At 50.6% G+C, this 18,735-nt stretch overlaps 1 protein-coding gene across 1 annotated transcript in view; it reads right to left on the bottom strand.

The window, feature by feature from the left end:
- The window catches only part of WWC1 (WW and C2 domain containing 1), a 131,578-nt gene that overhangs the window by 14,677 nt on the left and 98,166 nt on the right, over positions 1–18,735 (bottom strand). The window contains exons 10-18 of the mRNA XM_032465126.1: positions 18,204–18,293; positions 16,864–17,399; positions 13,521–13,629; positions 13,048–13,128; positions 12,353–12,439; positions 10,979–11,171; positions 6,865–7,017; positions 6,149–6,240; positions 58–190 (exon numbers count right to left, since the gene is read on the bottom strand). Of these exons, the coding sequence (XP_032321017.1) occupies positions 58–190; positions 6,149–6,240; positions 6,865–7,017; positions 10,979–11,171; positions 12,353–12,439; positions 13,048–13,128; positions 13,521–13,629; positions 16,864–17,399; positions 18,204–18,293 (1,474 nt within the window). The remainder of the gene's footprint in view (positions 1–57; positions 191–6,148; positions 6,241–6,864; positions 7,018–10,978; positions 11,172–12,352; positions 12,440–13,047; positions 13,129–13,520; positions 13,630–16,863; positions 17,400–18,203; positions 18,294–18,735) is intronic.

The raw sequence follows: 18,735 nt of genomic DNA on the forward strand, positions 1-18,735 counted from the left end.
AAGGATTGAGGGCTGTTTCCCCAAGACAGCCCTCCCCATGTCCCTGGCCCTCCTTACTTTTACCGCCGGGCATTCGTCCATATCTGGTGAGACTTTCTCAGCAAAAACGTCCTCCTCTTCCCCCTCCTCCTCCTCGTCCTCATCCTCGTCCACTGCTGCCTCGTTCTCACTCGTCTCCTCCTCGTACCTCCTGTGATGACAAGGCACCTGGTTACCCACAGCGCCCACTCTGATCTGCTCACCTGCCTTTACGTGCATCCAGGGCAGGGCTTCCAAACATTGTCAGGACTGAGGACACATCTTTTAAAAAACATCCATTTCAGGGAGGTACAATTTACATACACCAAAATGCATTTCCAGTGTGTATAGTTTGATGAGTTTTGAACAATGTGTTCCCCTGGGAAAGCGTGACCACACTCAAGATCTAGAATGCTCCATCACCCGGAAGGGCTCCCTTGTACCTCTTCCCAGTTACCCTCTCCCCACCCCCAGCCCACCACTGACCAGCGTTCTGTCCCTACAGATTAAATGAGATTGTTCCTGCATTTCATAGAAATGGAATCAGACAGGATGTGCTCTTTTGTCTCTGGCTTCATTCTCTCAGCATAATGTCTCTGAGATTTGTCCATGGCGGTGCATGTTACCCATCGTTCACTCCTTCCTACTGTTGAGTAATATTGCATTGGATGGAGACACTGCACTGTGTTTAGCTGTGTATCAGGTGATAAACATTTGGTTTGTTTCCATTTCTTAGCAAGTACGAATAAAGCTTCTATTGACATTCACCTACAAGTCTGTGGAGACACAGGATTTCATTTCTCTTGGACACTGTATTCGTTTGCTGGGGCTGCCATTAACATAATACCACAGACTGGGTGGTTCAAACGACAGAAGTTTTTTTCTCACTGTTCTGGGGGCTAAAAGTCCAAGGTCAAAGTGTTGCAGGTTTGGTGTCCTCTTGAGGGCTCTCTGTTGGTGGCTTGCAGATGGCCACCTTCTTGCTTTGCCCTCATATGGTTTTTTTTCCTCTGTGTGTGCATCCCTGGGGTCTCTCTGTGTGTCCAAATTTCCTCTTCTTCCAAGGACACCAGTCATATCGGATTAGGGCCCACCCTAACACTAACTGCCCCATGTTAACTGGATCAGCTCTTTAAAGACCCTGTCTTCAAATACAGTCACATCCTGAGGTCCTGAGGTCAGAGCTTCAATATATGAATTTTGGGAGGAAAGAATTCAGACTGTTTTATATATATATATATATATTTATCTCAAAGTAGAATTGCTGGGTCATACAATAAGTTTATCCTTTTAAGAAACTGATAAACTGGTCTTCCAACATGGTTGTGCCGTTTTACGTTCCCACCAGAAATGCTATGAGAATTCCAGTTCCTCATCTACACTTGGCACTGCCAGTCTTTAAATTTAGTCATTCAGCCGGGTGTGTATTCATATCTCCTTGCGGCCTTAATGTGCACTTTCCCGTTGAGAATATTTTCCTGCATTTTTTGGCCATTCATATTTTCTTTTGCAAGGTGTCTGCTAGAATTTTTAGCCCATTTAAAAACTGGGTTGTCTCTTTATTACTGAGTTGTAAGAGTTCATGATATAGTCTAGATATCAATCCTTTGCAAATATTTTCTCCACGTCTGTGGCTTGCCTTTTTCTTTTCCAAATGGTGTCTTCCCAAGAACGGAAGCTTTTGGTTGTGATAATGTCCAGTTCATCAGTTTTTCTCTTTAATGGTTTGTGCTTTTTGTGTTGTACCTAAGACATCTTTCCCCATCCCCAAATTGCAAAGACTTTCTCCTGTAATTTCTTCTAGGAGTTTTCCAGTTTCAACTTTTATATTTAGCTCTATGATCCATTTCAGATTAAAATTTGTACATGGTGCTCAAAGACTACTTTTTTCTATACAGATATCCAGTGGGGTTCCAGCATCATTTGTTGAAGAAACGTTATTTTTGATGACACTCTTCATAACCATCCTTTCCCCTCGGACTTCAGGGTTGGAAGGAGTTGGTGTGACCAGGGGCTGCATTTATTAATCAGTCATTGATCTCTATTCCCATCTTTACTTTCTAAAGACATACATAACCGCCAGGCTTCTGATCAGCAGGAGACAGTACTGCCATACTGAGCTGAAGGAATTCCAGCCCAAAGCAGAGAATCTGACATCTAGTTAGTTGGCTCAGGGAGACTGTGGGTAAACATCAAATCTCCCTTAGGATTTCCCCAACAGGGAGAACAGATCTTGGCTCTCTGTCTATCCCCAGCCCAGTGATGAAAACCTTCCTCGCACTTAGATGGGGGCTCTTGCTATGGAGGGGCCTCTGCCCGCCCTCCTTTGCTCCCTCAGCCTCTTGGTCCACGTGGAGAAGAGCCTTTAAACGTGGGCACTCGCGGGGAGTGCCCCGTGAGGATTCTGCAGATGCCACGTGAATCAGCAGTGATGGGGGGGCTTGGGGAGCTCCAGGTGCCGTGCTGAGGCCTTACAACCACGCCGAAAGCGACTCTCGGCTCCATTTTACAGATTCAAAAGCTGAGGACCAGACAGTGGACGGGGCTTGTCCAGTGTCACCGGCCGCTAGGCGGGACAGCCAGGTTTCCAACCCGAGTTTCTCCAGCTCTGCTAAGCGCTCAACCGCAAGGGAAGTCTCTTCTTTTGTGACTGAGAAGCTGATCTAAATATTTTCCAGGAAGAAAAAAAAAAAACCCCATTGTAAAGAGAAAAATATCTTTTCACCCTTTGGCAAAGTGGCCAAAATAATAATAATAAATAAAAATAATACATATGTATGTGATAATATCAAGTGCTGATGAGGGTTTGGGAAAAAGGCACATACCCCTGTGGGGAGTGTTAATTAGAGCAGCCAATTTACTCTCTGAAGTCAGTTTAGCAGTATTTGCTAAAATAAAACCAGTACATATTCTTTATGAAGTCCCGCTGTTTGATGATGTTGACTGTCAGGTTGTCGGTGTGGGGGTAACTCTCGATCCCTGCTGGTGAGAGCTTTTACTAAAAGTACACTCTTATCTGAGAATGATTCTGTAAGGCCTAATAAAATATAAAACACACATGCCCTGGGACCCAGCAAAGCACTTCTCAGCCTCTGTCCTCGACACACACACACATAAGCTGCCAAGGATGCAAAGGCAAGGGTTATCACTTTAGCAGTGTTTGTGATGATATTCTCCTATATTTCCTAATGCTCTAAGAGTTTCGTTTTGCCTGTGGATTTTAAAAAAGATCCAGTCCTCTGAGTAAATGCACTAAAGAAACCTAAACAAATAAAAGGAGGGAGTAACAAAGGCACCCCCCCTCCCTTGGGTCTTGGGTGCAGGGGAGATGGGAGTCAGTCTTTGGAGCCCTCCATACTGGACTCCAGGGCTGAGCCGGCACCACAGAGCTAGTTAACATTCCGGGACGAAAGGAAGCCTCCAGGCTGGGGGGAGGGACTGCAGATGGATTCACCCCAGGGATTCCCAGCCCTCTTTGTAAGTCAGTGTCTAGGGAAGTTTGAATGGCAAAGGGTAGGGGAGAGGGGGCCACAAAGGGAGAGAGAACAGAAGGCGGTTGCTAGGAGATGATGTGAAAAGTCTCAGCACAAGCTTGGAATCTGGCGGAAACCACTGATCTTGTGCCAGGGTTTGGGCAGACAGGTCCTGGGCCTATTTCCGGCACCAGACCTCTGCAGTGCGCCAGAGAGAGGGAAAGAGAGGGAGATGGAGGGAGAGAGAAGTAGAGAGGAGGGAAGAGGGAGGCAGGAAAGAAGGGAGAGAGGGAGAGAGGGAGAGAGAGGGAGAGAGAGGAGGAGGCGGGAGGGAGGGAAAGGGAAACAGAGTGGGGAGAGAGAGACAGGAAGGGACAGAGGGAAAGAGAGAAATTGAGACGATTTAGAGAAAACCCTAAAACAAACGAACATACAAAAATTCAGGAACACTGCCCTATTCTTTATCAACATGGAGGAATAAACAGTAAAAGAATAATAGAGGGGGTCACCCGGGGGCCAAATCCAATCTCCTGCCAGTTTTTAGACAGTCCAAGGTGCAGGCTACGAATGGCTTTTATATTTTTAAATGGCTGAAAAAAAAATCAAAAAGAGAATGACTTGTCATGACATGTGCAAATTATGTGCAATTCAGATTTCGGTGTCCATAAACCAAGTTTCAGGGACAGAGTCCCGGTGGGCGGTGTGTGCACCATCCGCGGCCGCCTTCACACGGCGACAGCAGCGCTGAGTGGATGGGACAGAATCCGCACGGCCCCAAAAGCAGGCATTTTCTACCCGGCCCTTTGCAGAACACATGCGCTAAGGAAAGACCCCTTCCGAGGCCAAAGGTATACTTTGGAGCTGGAACAGAGTAACACAGAAGAGTCACTGAGTACTTCCTGTAGGTCTGGGTCTGTGTTAAGTGCTTACCATGCATATTTTTTTCAGTCTCCAAAATACCCCAGGTGTGGAGGCTATTCCTTACATCTGTATCTCACAGATGGGGAAACAAGGGTTGGAGTCAGGTTCCCAAACCAGGCTTCATGTTAGAAGCACCCAGGAAGCGTTTACACCTCCTGATGCTCAGGGCTCACCCAGACCTAGGATCCCACAGGGAGTTGGCTGAGCGAGACTCCAAGCCCGCATCTGTCTGAATTCAGAGCACACGCATTCCAGTCCAAAGACATTTCCTCCTAAGTGTCGAGGTTCAGAGGCTGGGCTCCCCTCACAGCAGGTCGTCGGCAACGCTCCTCCACGTCTCCCTGGTAAGAATGTCTACTGTCGCTTGAGCACCTACCACGAGCTTTGCACAACTTCCTCACTGGCTTTTCCCTCAGTCCCTTCGGATCACCCCGCACAGTCAGTGGGATGTCCCCACTTCTCAGCGGAGGATCAGACCAGGTCAGAAGGACTTGCCTGACAGTGTTTGCTCCTAAGGGGCAGGGCAGCGAGTGGGAGGAAGCATGGTGCGGGCTTCCGGGCAGCTGGTGATGGTCTGCCCCTCGATTTGGGTGCTGCATTCACGGGGAGTTTGGTTTCTGAAAATCCACTGAGCTGATGTGAAGTTTTCCGTATGTATGTTATGTTGCAATAAAAAGTTAAAAAATGCTCTGCCTAAGGTTACACAGAAAAGCTAGGATTTGAACCCTAGTCTGCATCACTGTTTCCTGAAGTGTGTGATGCGGGCCTTCTGTCGGTAAACAGGGGACTGCAGAGCGCGATCATACAGTGAGAAGGCTGTGTCCCGCTCACTTCCCCTTCAGACCTGCTTCCATCATGGAGGGAGTCTCTCTTGGGCAGCAGCATATTTTGAATTCTGCTGAAACCCTCACCAACCTGCCTTTTTAACAACAGGAGAAAAGACCTTAGCTTTAGAACCTTGGCAAGCAATGCACCCAGCTCGACTTTAACACTCTTTTTGTATTTTCATTACATTTAATCTTCCACAGTTACCTTCTAAGGCAGCTTTGACTCATGGACTAATCCATTCCTACTTTCTTCCTGAGTCACAGAATTCTGATTTTTGTACCAACTAAGAGGACTCACTTTCCAGTTTCCCTTGCAGTCAGGTGGGCCAAGAAGTAAGCTCGGCCAATGAAAAGCAAATAGAAATTGCTGGGTGGGGCTTGCAGGAGTGCTCCTTGGGTTAAAGGCACGCAGGCACACTCTGTTGTCTCTCCTCTTTCCTGATGCCTGACTGATGGCTGGTGACTCGGCAGCCATTCTGGGCTTAGCAGCCTTGATGATGGGGGTCACGCAGTAAGGACAGCAAAGCAGAATGAGAGAAAGAGCCTGGGTTCCCAGTAATATTACAGGGCTGACAGACGAGCCTTGGATTCTCTTCTCCCGTTCTTCTTTTTAAGTAATAAAGAAATAAATCTCTGTCTTATTTAAGTCTATTATTTCTGCTTTCTATTCCCAGCAGTCAAATGCAATTCCTTACTGAGGAATCTTCGATTTTTAGCAGATTGTATTTATTTTCCAGTTTTAGTCTCATAAAGCTTCTTAATTTTTTTTTTTAAAAACCAAAATAAATGTAAGTGCATCAAGACAAACACTCACAGGAGAACACTCCTCTTGGTTGCCCTGGTGTTTGGGGATCTCATCCCTGGGCCCAGGTCCAAGCCACATCAGTTCCCAGGGGAGCCCTCACTTACCAGCTGTCTTCCAGGGTCTGTGTGCTGTTCCTTCCCTCCTGCCTCTTCTCCAGCTCCACGGCTGTCTGTTCCAACAGAGCAGACACGGCATCCTGCGGAGACAAAGACATGCGTCCATCTGGGCACTGTGGACATAGCCCCACCTGGCAGGAATCAGAGCGACTGACCCTCCCAGTGAATGGAGGGTAAAATCGAAGACCAGAATCAGTCTTGCCGTAAAGTCACATAAATTGGAAATACGGTCCTTAGTTCTTCTAACTGACCATTCCCCTGAGAACAACCTCTGTATGCATGGGTAGAGTTTGGAAGCCGGCTAAGTTTAGTGTTTGAGTGAGACAGAATTACAGGTCTCCGGATGTAAGGAGATCATAGCGTTGTAAAGGGAGACCATCCCATAAACCATCAGCAACAAGACAATCTGAGGACTGTGAGAGAGATAAGTACTGGGTGTTTGGGAACAGAGGAATGGTGGCAAAGCTAGCCTGGGGAGGTTGCATTCAGGGAAGGCTTCCTGGAGGAAGAGCATTTATCCTGAATGGTGTCTACAGTGAGGAAGCCTGTGTGAATTGAGGAAATTAACCTCTCTGGGACTCAGTTCCTTCTAATAACTACTCCACCTCAGATGCCCAGCCATCTCCAATTCTGGGAGAGGCTCTTCCTTCCATCCAGCCAGGTGCTGCATTTGCAGAAGGGCACGGAGCTGTGGCCTGGCTCACCGTGCTTTCAGGCCCCGGGGTAGCAGCCAAAGCTCCTGCTGACTTGGGCTCCCTGCTCTGTTTCTTCAAGTACTTGTAGCTCAGGAGGTTGTACCAGCGAGTCGACCTCTCCCCAGACCGGCAGACCTCAGCCAGGCTGATCTGGGCACCTCCCTGTTGAGGACGGGAGAAAACGAGAGCATAAGTGGGGGGGGGGGGGGGGTGACAAGGTGTTCAGGGAACTTGGCTTCTGGGTGAGGTATGGAAAACACCTCTCCAGGTGAGGTGGAAGCTTCCGGGAAGGAAGAAAGGGCCAGGTGTTAATCATTTCCAATAACTCACTCACTAATGCATTTGTGCATTGACTTGTGTGGGTTCTTTACATATTTGGGATACTAACCCCTTATCAGATACATGATTTGCAAACATTCTCTCCCATTCAGTAGGCTGCCTTTTCATTTTGTGGATGATTCCCTTGGCTGTGCAGAAGCTTTTTCGTTTGATATAGTTCCACTTGTTCATTTTTGCTTTTGGGTGTCAGAGTCAAAAAAGTCATTACCAAGAATGATGTCAAGGAAAAAGATTTTGAACAACACCAAGCTCCAGCCACAGGGGCTAGAGGAATAAAATATAAGATATCTATACAGTGGAATATTATATACCTATGTATAAAAAAATAAGGAAGCTCTCTAGGTACTGATGGGGAGAGTTCTCCAGGCTATATTATTAAGAGAAAAGAGAGAATAGTGTGGAATCAAATACACAGTGCAGTACTTTTTGTCCAAGAAATGGAGAGAGGGTAAGTATATAGACATATATATCCTCTCTATATATATGTATTTGCACCATATTTGAGGTGCAAGGGAGAGTGAACATGATCACATAATCACATATGCAGCAAGAGATAAGAAATACAAAGAAAAACCAGTCCAAGTGGCTACCTATCTAGGAGAGGTGGGAGGGGTGAGGGGAGTAGTATTTCCCCTCAGTAAAACTTTTCATACAGTTTCTCTGACTAATGTAAATGGATCTGTTAAGATGAAAACAAATTACCACCAATTCACCTAACTGAATATAGCCCCAGAGAGAGAGGATTTATTTCAAGTGACTTAATATTTTTACTGTATGTTTAGCATTCACCCTTTGTGGAAAGAACTACGAAATAATTTGAATTACTCCTCAGAGGTCTTAACATTTCAACACACCCCCTTTTGCAGAGTCCAGACTAGGTTTGGGGTCTAGTACACTCACTGTCCCCACACGCAGGGGGCGCTATGCCAGTGGGTGGTGGAGACACCAGGAGCCTGCGTGTGACCAGGGTCCGTGGCCATGCAATGGCTCAGGATGGGGCCTGGGATGAGGAGGGAACTCTTCAATCCACCTGGGATCCTTTCTTCCAGTTTCTCCCCATCTCAGGATGTACCGGGGCCTGGCAGGGGCTGTGTGAAGCCATTGTGTGGCTAAAGGTGACCTCTAGGAGAAGAGTGGTGAGTAGGTGGAGAAAACAAGGCAAGTTAACTCCTATCTGCAGAGTCATTTCAGGAGCTAAATACCTGGCACATTTTAGGCACCTAGATAAATTTAAATATACACAAATACGTTTATATATCACTCATTGGTTTATTTAATAAGTGTTCTTTGAGCCCTTCGCAGACTCCTGGGGAGACAGACAAATACAATGTACATCACAGTTGAGAATATGTCAGGCCATGTTTGAGGGGCAATGGGGAATGAATATAATGATGGCTTTCAGGGGCGATGCTGCCATTGGATTATGCTAATTTCAACAAGATTCACTGTCTATTTTGGGCTGGCTGGTAGGTGTGCATATGGTCTACCTTGGTAAACTGGATGCCTATGTTGATGGCATTTACGCATTTTTTTTCATTCATTCATTCAACAAACACACATTCGCCCAGTAGACTCTACGTGCCAGGCATTGTTCTGGGGGCTGAGGATACAGGAGGACTGAAGGCAGAGGAAAAATCCCTGCCTTCATGAGTTTACAGGCCAGTCTGGAGGAATCAGATAATCAATAAGAAAATTCTGTATTCTGCTTTGCAGAGTCTAAGATGCCATCAGTTATAAAGTGTACTATTATTTCATGCACAACTAAGAAAGAAAAATAGTTGCCAATTAAACTATGACCTGCCACCCTGTGTACATTGCATCTTGATTTCACAGATGAGCAAATGTGAAAATCACATGCACCTTAATATCTATGATGTAGAGAAACGTTGGGTCAGGGAAAGAGCTGCAGAGGAAATCACACAGGGAAAGGGGACAGGAGGGGATGAGAGAGGGGAGGGGACAATGTCATTATAAATAGGGTGGAAGGAGGTCCTCACAGAGAAGGTGACATCTGGGTCAAGATCAGAAGGAGGCAAGGGAGTGAGATTTGCCCATTAATAGCTGGGAAGAGAAAGTTCTGTTCAGCAGTGCAAAGGGCTGGACGAGGGGGCGTGCTGGTGTAGTCAAGGGGCACAAGGAGGCTGGAGGAAGAGTCCCGGGGACAGACCGAGAGATAACAAGGAGCAGATCCTGGAGGACCTGGGGGGCCAGGCCGAGGCCCGGGTGTTGACTCTAGGTGCAGACAGAGGCACGCCTTTAGTCATCCAAACCCATAATCCAGGTAGAAGAGGGCGATGGTGATGTGTGACAAAGCTGGACTCTGTGTTTGAATCCAGACTTGTCCACCTACTCGCTGGGTGACCTGGGCCAGTTATTGAGCCTTTCTGGGCCTGGAGAAGTGGAGATAATTCTTACGTTGCTTCCTAGGGCTGAGCTGAGCATTAAATGAGATACGGCACGCAGAGTTCTTAGCCCAGCACTGGACACACAGACACTGCTCAGGATGGGTACTATTGTCCTTGCCTGGCTGGTGAAATGGCTCAAAATAGACCAGAGATTCCACAAAGCCGGCAGTGCCGGGAGACCCTGCGTGGGAGCTGACAGCCCTTCTTCTCGTGTGTCACTTTCTTGCCTCCTCCAGCCACAAAACACGACAGCCTGACACTCTGCATCCCCACGGGATCCGGGAAAGTAGGCTTCCCGTTGGCCACGGATGGAGACAAGCCACGGCGGGATGAGCGCTTTGGCTGCTGCCATGGCAACCAGCAACGGCCAGGCTTCAATTAGGAGGGAGGAATAAAAGGCATCCAATTAGGAGAAGAAAACAGGACTGAGCCTCTCCTCATTTTGGAACGCTCGGGGCTGAGGACACGCTTCACTGGAGGAGCCCAGGCTGGGAAAAGCTTTCCGCTCCAGCCTTCAGCATCCACCCACCTGCTTGCCAAATGCTTCAGTCACCTTCCCTTCCACCTGTGGGCTCCAGCGAGCACCGTGCTGGCACAGAGAAAGCACCCAGGGGGGCTGACTCGGGTGGGCTTCAGAGGTGGACCTGCCTGGGTCCTAACTCTGCTCCTGCCACTTCCCCACTGTGACCTTGGGACAGTCGCACCCCAATCTTCTCACTGGTATAACAGTACCCATTTTATAAGGCTGTAGTGAGGATCCATAGAAAGAATATGGGCAAGGAGATGAGCTCACCATATAAACGGCATCCAATAGACGTACGTTATTGCATTACCGTTGGTAATAATAACAACAATAACCACGTACATGGCGATGATGCTGTTATGTGCCCAGCTGAGCAGCACAGGGATGGGGAGTGACTTCCGGCGAGACCTACTGTGTGCAGACACTTCATTGCTTTACGTCCTTGCTGTGGGGACCAGCAGAACGGGCAACTGGTGTGCACGTGAACGTTCGAGAAGCACTGCTTCAGCGCTTCACATGGTCCTCAGAGGACCATCTGGGAGGTAGCCAGTGTTGGCTGGATTTACAGATGAGGAAACTGAGACAGAATTAAAGAGTCTCAGGCCACACGGTGGGGAAGGGCAGGGCTGGGGACTCAGCCTCAGGCACCAGGGATGTGGCCCTGCAATTCCACAGCAGAAAAAGGAGCTCCCCACTCCCCACTCCTAGTAAATCTGGGAATGCTGTCCACCTGGAAGAGCCCCGGCCCAGAACCCAGGATAACCTGTGTTTTCTCCAAGCCTTCTTCCTGAAGGGTCAGGTGGACCAATCCCCAGAAGGACAGAAGGCTGGACAGACAGACAGACACAGTCCTCACCAGGCACTCCTCCAAATGGCTCTTGTCGGTGGCACAGACATCGACTCTTAAGGTCTTCTGGTGAAGGGCTGGATAGGACATGGACACCCAGAACACCTCGTTAAACAGCAGCGTGTCCGAGGCGTCCAGGGGTCGGGTCCGGAACAGGCAGGTGGTGCTTTCGGAGCAGGGAAGGATAGCCGCACGAATGTTCCTACAGGGACAGAGATGCAGGAGAGCCTGGGTCAGGTCGGGTCAGCTTAGGTGTTGGGCTGACCAGTTGCTGCAAATCCCCAAGGAGACAGCAGCGGGCCAGGGTCTGCGATTTCTCAGTCGTTATGCAGTCGTTCATGAGGGAAGCACAAAGGGCCCCAAGGATAACACGCTGCTCTTCCTCCTCCTGAATCCCCCGGTCCTTAGACCCTCAAAGCACGGGCACCCGAGGCCCGTGGTGCGTAAACTTCTGTGTGTAGGAGGATCAGCGAGGCTGCTGGGTCACACTGAGGGACCCTCACACCACTGCTGGTAGGAAGGCAAAATGCTGCAACCCCTGCGGAGGGGTAGATGCCAGTCCTAACAAAATTACACATGCGTTTACCCTTTGACCCGGACAGCTGGCTTCTGAGCATCCTTCCACCAACACCGCTGCACAGTACCAATGAGACACGGAGAAGGTGGTTTATCCCGGCACTGTATGTAACAGCAAAAGACTGCACACAACCCCAGTGTCCAGTGTTCCTTCTGTTTTGCCCACTCTCTGGCCTGCCTCCCTCCTTCCCATGTGTTGCACCCACAGATGCTGGCTGGGGTGCAGATCACAGAAATAGATGCTCCTGCTGCTACACTCAAGGCCTACATTCTAGTAAAGGAGAAACATGTAGGCAGGTGAGCTCAATGAAACACAACCCGGGCTGCAGTGGGCAGAGCCGGCGGGCAGACCGGCAGGTCTTCGCTGTATTATCAGCCGCCAGTAACGCCCCTCACACTCTGCCCACAGAAGCACAGTGATGCGAGTCGGCTCTTGAGAACAGCAGACCTGGCTCTTTCTGCACGGAATACTCAAGCTCGGAGCCAATGAAAGGGGCCGTGATCTTCCTTTTGAGGCTTCAAGCTCAAAGGCAGGAGTTTGCCACCCCATTCTTAGTGCTGGCACCTGGCAGGGGCTCAGGACGCACACGTCAAAGCTGTCTAGAGCGCTCCTCTCCAGAGTGAGCGTGTTTGCCACTGTGCCCGCATCCACGCGGCCCTGAACCTGCAGCGCAGTCATACGCCCTAAACACCCACCGCGGGTTTCCTGGGGCCCACGGCTGAAGCAGGACAGAGCAGGAGAGCGTCCCCCGGGATGGCCGCAGACAGGGGAGAGGGTAACACACACCCCGTCAGCTGCATACTCACACTTTCTGGTCTTGGTGCGGCAACAGTGCAGAAAGGTTGCTCAGCTGCATGATTAATATTGCAAATTGCTTATTCTTCTCGTCATACCTGAAATGCAAAGGGGCACATGGAGCACCGATCAGGAACCCTTATCTCTCCCTCCCTTAAGAATCACAGACGTGGCTGCTGGCAGCTCTGGGGACCGTGGTGAGCTGGAGAGGACAGGCCCAGTGTTTGCTGCCATGCAGGGAGAGCTGTCAGAATTTTTAAAGAAAGCCAGAGGTTGTATGAAATTTTCTGATATTTAAATGTTGGCAATTAATTCCTATTTAGGAAAAAAAAATATTGAGGACATCCCGCATCAAGAGAAGACAAAAACAAGAAATCTGGGGCTGACTTTGGTCCAGATGAGATGATAAGACAAAAGCCACAGCAATAAGGACCAAACAGACCAAGAGGAAGGAGGTCTCGGTCCCCGCTGGCTGTGCCGCTGGCCAGCGCAGTGAGTTGGGGCAAGTTACAAGGTCTTCAAGCCTTGTTTTTTCTCTTTTGTGAAATGGGGAGCTGGGAGGCAGAGAAGAGTCACCCACAGGGAGCCCCACAGCTGTCAGGGGGTCCTGCTGGCTCCCTAGGCAGCCCTGAAGGTCAATGCTGCAGATGAGGAAGAGCCCCTACATAGACCACGCCCCTCTGTCCCCGCCCTCCCTGCCACTCACTTCAGGGCGATCTGAACCCGGGCTGCACCCACGACTTCTGATTCGTCACTGTCGAAAGCAGCGGCTTCTGAAGCACCCAGTCTGGAAGACAACACGGGATAGCAAAAGGCTCAGGCCTCCATGCAGTGACCTGGGGCCAAAGGCATTTTCCAGAGACGGGGTTCTCTCTGGGCGGGTGTGGCCAGATCCTCAGGGAGGAAGGTCTGGGTCTGCTCAGCCTCCCTGAGGACCCTGCCTGCCCACCACTGCTCTGGGTCCCTCTAGCAGAGGCTGCTCTCTATCCAGCACTCGCTCCCCTAGCCATACACCCTTGACGGTGACCTTGGAACTAGCAGTCTCCCAGATGGGAAGCGCCTCCAGCCCCGGGAGGAATAGAGCTGTCTGCATCTTCACCTCCCTCCCATGGGTACCTCCTGCATACCTAGGGGGCCCAGGCTCTGCGTATTCAGAGTTCCCGGGGCTCGGGGACCCACCTCTGCACAGAAGCCTCATACACACCACTGTCCCCGGCCACAGATTCATCCGACACAGCAGCCGAGACACAGGCCAGTTTCAGGCTGCACCCCTGGGCCATATTCACCACTGAGGGAGAGAGGGAAAAAGGCAGGACGGCAAGGCGGGGTTTACAAATGAAGATATTGTTGTCACGACACATACTTTTGATCCCCCTACTATCCCAAGATGGTCCTGGCAAAATCCAACCACCTCTGAACGTGACAGCCAGGTCCTACCTAGTTTGGGGGTGAAAGGGTAGCATTTGATTCTGTCTTTAACATCCAAGATTTCAAAGCCAAATCACCTGGGTTCAAATCTCAGCTTCACCTACTGCATGACACTGGGACACAGATTTCATCTCTCAAGTCCCAGATTCCTCATCTGCAAAGTGGGGCTAATAATGCCCACCTTTTAGGGCTATTGGGAGACTCCATGAGACGTTATAGAGAAATCCTTAGTATAGAGAATGGCGCAGGGGAAGTGCTCTAGAGAAGTCAGTGCCGCTAGCCTGTTACTACACCATTTCCATCACTATGGTGGTGCCTTCTAGATCGACCCCTACACACCTTGGGCAAAATAACAGCCCCTGGACCCTTGGGAGGGGCAAGAGGGGGAGAAAGGGAAGGATTTAAGTACTGGCTTTCCAACTCGGCCCATTCCACTCCTAGCTCAGCTCATCTCCCCCGCCCTTGATGCAGCCCCTCAGGAGTCTCTGGCTTGGAGCTCAGACCTAGCATTCAGCCCGTGCTGCACATTCCCGCCTTCCCTAATGGATGCCGATGGTGTGCCAGGTCCATTGCCAAGTTCAGAGCTACCAAGATGAACGGGACAGTTCCTGACCTCCGCACAGCAGGGGAAGGACGGATTCGGGTGCTTCAGCCTCACAGCCAGCACTTCTGAGCACCTGCTCTGTGCCAGGCAAGGGCGTGTGCAGACTGAGGAAGAGGCTGGGGGCAGTGCAGGCTGGGGAAGGGATGGGGACCATGAGCCTGGGAGAAGCCAAGGGGCCACCTGGGTGTGGCTTTCCCAGCCCGTGTCCCACATCTGTGGCTGCAGCCCTGGGGACCTCCTGCCTTCAGATCCATCCCTCTCCACCCTCCACTAAACCACTTAAGGAGATTAATTTGTCTGCTGACTGCACAATGGCACTAATCGCATAACCTGCTTAGTGTCTGAGCTCAGCCTGGCATCGCTTGCTGTGGGGAAGGCTTCTGGAGACGGCGTGAAGAAATCCCGACCTGAGACGTGAGCGGTCTCGGGTCTCCCAGGACACTGTGGGGGAGGGCGGGGGGGTCGCTCCCTGCACCCGGCTGGGGTCCCAGCGCCCCTGAGCCAGCTTATGGAAGCCCTTAGACAGGGAGCGCCGGGAATGCTTCCTGAGCCTCGTTAGAGGTTCCACCTGCACCCCCTCCTCTCTAGAGAACAATTTTCTCAAGTTTGCCACCTGCAAACTTGAGAAAGCCTGTTTTTATTTTTGTTTGAGAGTGCTCGGCAAGACTCTCTTCCCGATGAGGGAGCCCCAGGGATCTCTCGGCTCCTCTTCTAAGGAAATCGCTGGCGCTCATCCAGAGGAGCTTTTAATTAACCAGGAAATCTCGGCATTCCCCATTTGCTCCCACCGGCCCTCGCACACAAATGAACAGATAGCTCTGGGCACAGCAGTGGCCCTCCTGCCCATTCCTGGAGCCTCAAGGCTGAGATGGGTCGAACTTCTAGCTGGCCTCACGGAATCCACGGCTCAGTGCGGGCTCTGGGCAGGTGGTCCTGGAGCCAGTCCTGACTCTTCTGCTTCTCAGCAGTGACACTGTCCTTGGACAAGTCACTTACCCTTGCTGTGTCTCACTCCTCTCGTCTGAGGATAAAAATAGCACCCACCTCACACAGTTGTGGGACTGGCAGGAGTAAGTATGCATAGGAGGGCCTGTATCTTGCACACCTGGACTCAATTAATCATCTAGCTCAGTCTAGATCATCACACCAGACAGGTGTGGTGGGGCCAGCGAGCACCAGGAATGTCAGGAATAAACACACAGAGCCGCTTCATGTCCTGAGAGGAGTGTGACAATAAAGAGGTTGGGTTCTGGGGGCGGAAAAACCCAGATTCCAATCCTCACTTCCCCACTTGTTGGCTGGGAGACCTAGGGCAGGTGATAGCAGCTCTCTGAACCTCTGTTTCCTCATCTGTGAAATCAGTATAATAGAAAAAACCTATTTCACCACAGAAAGCACACTGCCCACCACATAATGCACCCCAGTCAGTTAAAAAAAAATTTTTTTTTGTTCTTTTGGAGGGGGAAGGTAATTAGGTTTTATTTTTTAATTAATTAATTTTATTTTTTAAATGGAGGTACTGGGGAATAAACCCAGGACCTTGTGCATGCAAAACACGTGTTCCACCACTGAGCTATACCCTCCCGCCACCAATAAATATTAATAGCACAACTTATTATGCGATTGCTGCTAAAGATAAAGATTTTCCGCCTAATAAATCTTAGCTGTCATCATCCACATCCTCTCCCATTTTGAAGCTTCCGACCTGAATCTCAGTCCATGCCGTAATGTTCTTTCTGACCCTGTGCAGAATGGGAGTCACATATCCATCCCTGGCTTCAGTCACGCAGATCTGTGCCACAATTAGGATAAACTGCAAACTCCTGACCGTAGCCCCGCAGGCTGACGGGACCTGTACCCTGCCTGATGCAAGGCACCCCGGCCCCTCTTGCAGCCCCTTGCTCCAGCCTCAGAGAGTCTGCTCTTGCCTCTCCCAAGGCTGGCTCCTTCTCACCGTTCAAGCCTCCGTTCAAGTGTTGCCTTCCTTCACCACTCAGTCTGAACTGGCAGCCCCAACCTGAAAAGCTCCACCACACCCCCCGTTTTACTTTTTTTCCTGGTGCTTTTATCGGTTTGGTTGTACAGTTCTGTCTGTGCCTTCATTGCATGTAGGCTTCCTGGGAACCGGGACCTTGTCATCCTCCACACTGTATCCTTGTGACTAACCCACATGGCATATCTGTTCAATGAACAAATGAATGAATCCACGTACATCCCTTAGCACAGGACCCGGCATTTCATTTCAGTACGTACTTAGTATCTGTTGAATGAATCCACCATGGAAAAATCCTTAGCTCAGGACCCAGAACATAGTAAACACGTAATAAATTCCTACTGAATGAATAGGTAAATCGATATACCACGTAAAGAGCTGGCACACAGAAAGCAGTAAAAGTTGCCCATAGTTATGATAATTGTCATTGGGGTCTGGGACTCAGACCATCCTCCTCCCTCCTCGAGCCTCCCGCCCTCGGACATGGTGCCCTCTACCTTGGCCCGACTGCTTGCCCTCCGGTCCTGGTTCCTCCAGCCGGTACCTCTCCCGGGTGCTGCTGCCAAGGCTCAGTTCGCCGAGAGTGGCACTCAGCTCGGGGTCTTCAAACTCCAGATTGCTCAGGAAGGTGTCTCCAGCCAGGAGGGGGTCAGCGATGAGAGGGGAGCAGGGCGGGGAGGGGGACGAGAGCGAGGAGCGGGGGGACAGGGAGGTCATGGACTTCGGGGTGCCGGACACGGAGCGCAGAGCCTGCAGGCGGCCGCCCGCCTCTGCCTTCTGGGTCTTGGCCACCTCGTCCTCGTGGATGGTGGTGATGCAGCCCGAGGGCCGGAAGCCTGTGGCCCCCTCCAGGAGCAGGAATTCCACCTTGCTCTGCAGTTCCGAGTCCAGCTGCTCGAAGGGGTCATAGTAGAGGTCAGTGAAGCTGGCTGAGGTGGAGGAGTCCAGGCTGGAGGCGGCCAGGGAGCCCCGGCTGGACGTGAGGGATCCAGGGCTGCTGCCCGAGGACAGGCTCTGCATGCTGCCTGAGAGGCTGGGCCAGGGGAGAAGGAGGGCGAAGACACAGAGTGGGTGGGCCGCTTGGCACATCCCACCTGGCGCATAGAAAAGCACCGCGGGCTCTGAGAACATATTATCTCTTTGGACCCTCTTGACAATCTCCAGCATCCCCATTTCGCTAAAGACGATATCCCGAGGCCACGTCGTCAGGAGGCGGGGGGCAGAGCTGGGATTCCAACCCCAGCCAGCTGCCTTAAAAACCCACTTTTCCCTCTCTGTTTCTCACACCTCCACCAGCTGCATTCCATTTGTGCATTTTACTATATTTGAATTCAGCCCCAAATAATGCTTAACATTTTTCTTCAAATCAACTCATTTTTTACACGTTCACGTATTTATCTTAAAAGGAAACTTTACATCCTAAGTGTAATCTGAAAAGCAGTACCACTTACTACAAACTGAAGACAACTGTTAAAAATATCTGAAATATTCTACAATTCCAGCCACCGTGCCCACGGAGGCCCAGGCCCGAGGCCCGTTCTCTCCGTGGTGTGCAAGTTGGCTGGCGGGGATCAGAATGAGACACACGAGCACCTGACTGGGGCCCTTCTATGTGCTGTCACAAGGACAGGATGCTGCGGTCTGGGGAGGGGAAGGACCCTGCCCCCGGCCACATCAGGCCCAGCCCAAGTCCCCTAGACCATCCATCTGCCTGCTGTTCCTCTAAGTGTGCATACTGAAGAGGACATGTGAAGGGCAGAGGCTGGGCTGGGCCACCTGGGGACGCCTGCATCTGGCCATGCCCCGGGGAACACCCACTGTGCCGCCTCCTGCTCACCTTTTCAGCTGGGAGTGCAGCGCTGCTACCTGTCTGGTGGCTTCCTCCAGCTCTCTCACCAGCTGGCTCCTCTTGCTGTTTAACTTTAACCTGAAGGGAGAGAAGACATGAGGGAGGAGGCTCAAGGGACCCAGCCTCCATCTCCCTGAAAGAGGAGTGGCAGGCGTGTACTCACGGCGATGTACACACGGACCGCTCCCACCCCAGCCCCCAACAGATGCGCGCAGACGTCCTGCAAGGCTTATACTATGATGTCTGGAGGGAGATGGCCTCCACGTCACATCCTACAATAACTGCTCTGTTCATCACCTGCTACACACCAGACGCCGAGTAGGAAGCGTATGACATTGCCTTAATTCATTTGCGCAATAATTCTGCATCTTAAGAATTCTTTTTTTTTTATACCACTTTGTATATGAGAAAACTGAGGTTCTTAGAGTTAAATAGTTTACTTAAAGCTAGAGAATTAGTGGCAGAATTAGGATTCCACCAACCATCCCTCCCTGCGCTGTGCACAGGTATGCCGGGGAGA

Source organism: Camelus ferus, chromosome 22 (genome assembly GCF_009834535.1).
Source record: "Camelus ferus isolate YT-003-E chromosome 22, BCGSAC_Cfer_1.0, whole genome shotgun sequence".
Lineage (NCBI taxonomy): Eukaryota > Metazoa > Chordata > Mammalia > Artiodactyla > Camelidae > Camelus > Camelus ferus.